The following is a 2,729-nucleotide window of genomic DNA, read 5'->3' as shown; positions in this document are numbered from 1 at the left end:
CCCACGCCCTGCTAGTGTGAGCTGAGCGGAGCCATTCAGGAGCTCACACCATGTGGATGCGTGGTCTCCACAGGACTGTTTGGTATGAGCTGCAAGCCAGAGACTGGCCCTTCAAGAACCAAGCTGCAGAGGCCCTGATCTGGCAGATTGGAAGTGGAGAGGGCATGAAGCGAGTCCTGGCCTCCATCAGCCTGGGGAAGGAAGTCACTGTGAGTAGCTGCCCTGCGCTGGAGAGGGTGGTGGGGCTAGAGGGCCAGTGCCCGGCTGCCCTTCCTTCACCCACCTGAGAAGTGGAACCACTGCATGTCAGGCTGGCCTCCATGCTGCTGGCTAGGAGGCCTGTGAGCTTCCCAGGTGGTGGGTAGTAAAGAATCCGCCTGCCAATGCATGAGACGCAGGAGATATGGGTTTGATCTCTAGGTTGGGAAGATCCCCTGGAGTAGGAAATGGCAACCCAGTCAAGTATTCTTACCTGGAAAATCCCATGGACAGAGGAGCCTGGCGGGCTACAGTCCATGGGGTCGCAAACAATCTGACATGACTGAGTACAAACACACACATATACACACACATGAAGCCTGTATCCTCCACTACCCCACTGTTAACCTTTAAAAAACAATTATCTTTAAAAAAAAAAAAGGAAATAAAGCTCTTGGTTTTGTTAAATTATGAGAAAGATAATAAAGCCTGTATGTTACTTACTAGAAAGATAACAACAAATTTCACTCCCTAAAGTACAAACAGTGGGGTTGTGGTAGTATCAGATCTTTCTCCTCCACGTCTTTCTCGAGTGTTCAAGAACTAGTCAAGATTTCCCCAGCAAATTCGTTTTCAAGAGGCCAAATCATCATAGGTTTGCTCCCCTCGCGTGACTGATGGTTTCTCTGCATCGCAGTGTGTAAATTCACCCCGCCTGGCACCGTGATATGTGCAGGAGTCCAGGGGCGGTGTTTTCAGTGTTAGCCATGCGCTCATGAGTCAGGTGGGCCTGGAGCAGACAGATGCCAGCGGGGTGTTGATAAGGAGCTCCAGGGGGTTCCTGGGCAGCATGGCAGTGGAGGCCTCTGGGGGGACCACCTGGTGCTCGTCCAGGTAAAGTGCCACCTAGGCTGTGAGTCTCGCTGGGTCCCCACCTGCCTGGTCATGTGTGCAGGCCTCTCTTCTACAGGAAGTTCTCCTGAATTGAAAGGCCAATGGGGATGCAGTGTGGATGATTGGATCGAGAGAGTAGGCCGCAGGAGAAGGGCTTTGCCATCACTTGGGGTGGTCAAGACAGCTGTTCTGCCGACTCCTCTGCCCTACGCCCAGTCGGTCTTGTCACTCCAGCCTCCATTCCTGCAATGCACAGGCTCCCACCTCTGTTGCAGCCCCGCCCTGTACACCTTCTGAATATCTTGTGGCTCACCTGTCAACATGCTGCCTTCTGCTTTCCATTCTAAACGTCTGTGATCTCTTTCTTCTGACCTGTCTTTTGGCTTTGTGACTGTTATTCCAGGGAGGTCAAGGAAGGAAGAAGGAGAGGCAGGCCCATGCTTTTCATTTTAACTGGAAGCCTTAGAGTACTTCTGAAATTAAGTTATTTCTTGGCTGTATTCCAGCCATGGCTGGTCACCTCAGTGTCGGCAGGAGGGTCGGGGGACCATCAGCTTGGGGGGTGCTGGTGCCCGGGAGCATCAAAGGGACCCTGGGCAGAGGGCCTCTGCTGCGCCCCTCTTGCTCCCTGCCAGCTCTCATGCCTTCTCGTGGCGTCTCGCCTTGCAGGAGATCCTGTCTGCCTGCTGGGCCTTCGACCTGCAGGAGCGGCCCAGCTTCCCCCTGCTGATGGACATGCTGGAGAAGCTGCCCAAGCTGAACCGGCGGCTCTCGCACCCTGGGCACTTCTGGAAGTCTGCTGAGTAAGTACCCCTTGGAGCCAGACCCGCAGCCAGGTGTCTTGGGGATGGGGCACCATCTGCTCTGTCTGCCTGAGACTTCTACCTAGGGAACCCCTAGAGCTGGTTAGCCAGAGGGGACTCATTCCCTTGCCCAAGGGGTACTGGGATTCTGTTCACCACATTTTAAAAAACTTTTTATTTTATGTTAGAGTACAGCCAGTTAACAATGCTGTGGTAGCTTCAGGTGCCCAGCAGAGCGACTCAGCCAAGCATATACTGTATCCATTCTCCCCCCAAACTCCCCTCCCATCCAGGCTGCCACATAACATTGAGCTGAATTCCCTGTGCTATACAGTAGGTCCTTATCAGTTATCCATTTTAAATATAGCAGTGCATACATGTCCATCCCAAACTCCCTAAATCCCCCTCCACCATCCTTCCCCTGGCAACCATAAGTTCATTCTCTAAGTCTGCTGTTCATCACATTTATTTTGGAGACTTTTCCACAGGCTGGTGTCTCCTGTCCTCCTCTGTGAAAACCTCCCTATCACTGTTAGCAGCTCAGTGCTAAAGCTGGGCCCAGGCTAAGGCCCTAAGAAGAAGTTTCTGCCTGGGAAAGGGCAAAACAGAGCTTCACCAAAACCAGCAGAGCGGCTGTTGCTTAAAATGGCAGTCTCCCGACAGAGCTTTCAGCCCCCTGAGCAGCCACCTGTTACTGGGGCTGCATCTCTGGGGTTTAAGTGCCACTTAGACACTGGAGGCCCACCCTCCTTCTGTGTAATCCTGATCCTCGGCAGCCTCAGTGCCAGGGTGGTCTCCACTCCTCTCTTCTGAGTTCTGCCTCCTTTCCCTTTT

The 2,729-nt window shown here is 53.1% G+C and overlaps 1 protein-coding gene across 1 annotated transcript in view; it reads left to right on the top strand.

The window, feature by feature from the left end:
* Positions 1–1,899, top strand: part of KSR1 (kinase suppressor of ras 1) — a 49,593-nt gene extending 47,694 nt beyond the window's left edge. Inside the window, exons 17-18 of the mRNA XM_010861694.1 lie at positions 74–209; positions 1,762–1,899. Coding sequence (XP_010859996.1) covers positions 74–209; positions 1,762–1,899 — 274 coding nt within the window. The remainder of the gene's footprint in view (positions 1–73; positions 210–1,761) is intronic.
* Positions 1,900–2,729: the final 830 nt, after the last annotated feature.

Source organism: Bison bison, unplaced genomic scaffold (genome assembly GCF_000754665.1).
Source record: "Bison bison bison isolate TAMUID 2011002044 unplaced genomic scaffold, Bison_UMD1.0 scf7180017864472, whole genome shotgun sequence".
NCBI lineage: Eukaryota > Metazoa > Chordata > Mammalia > Artiodactyla > Bovidae > Bison > Bison bison.
Note: the sequence above shows the minus strand (reverse complement) of the source record. Positions and strands in the feature narration are given on the sequence as shown.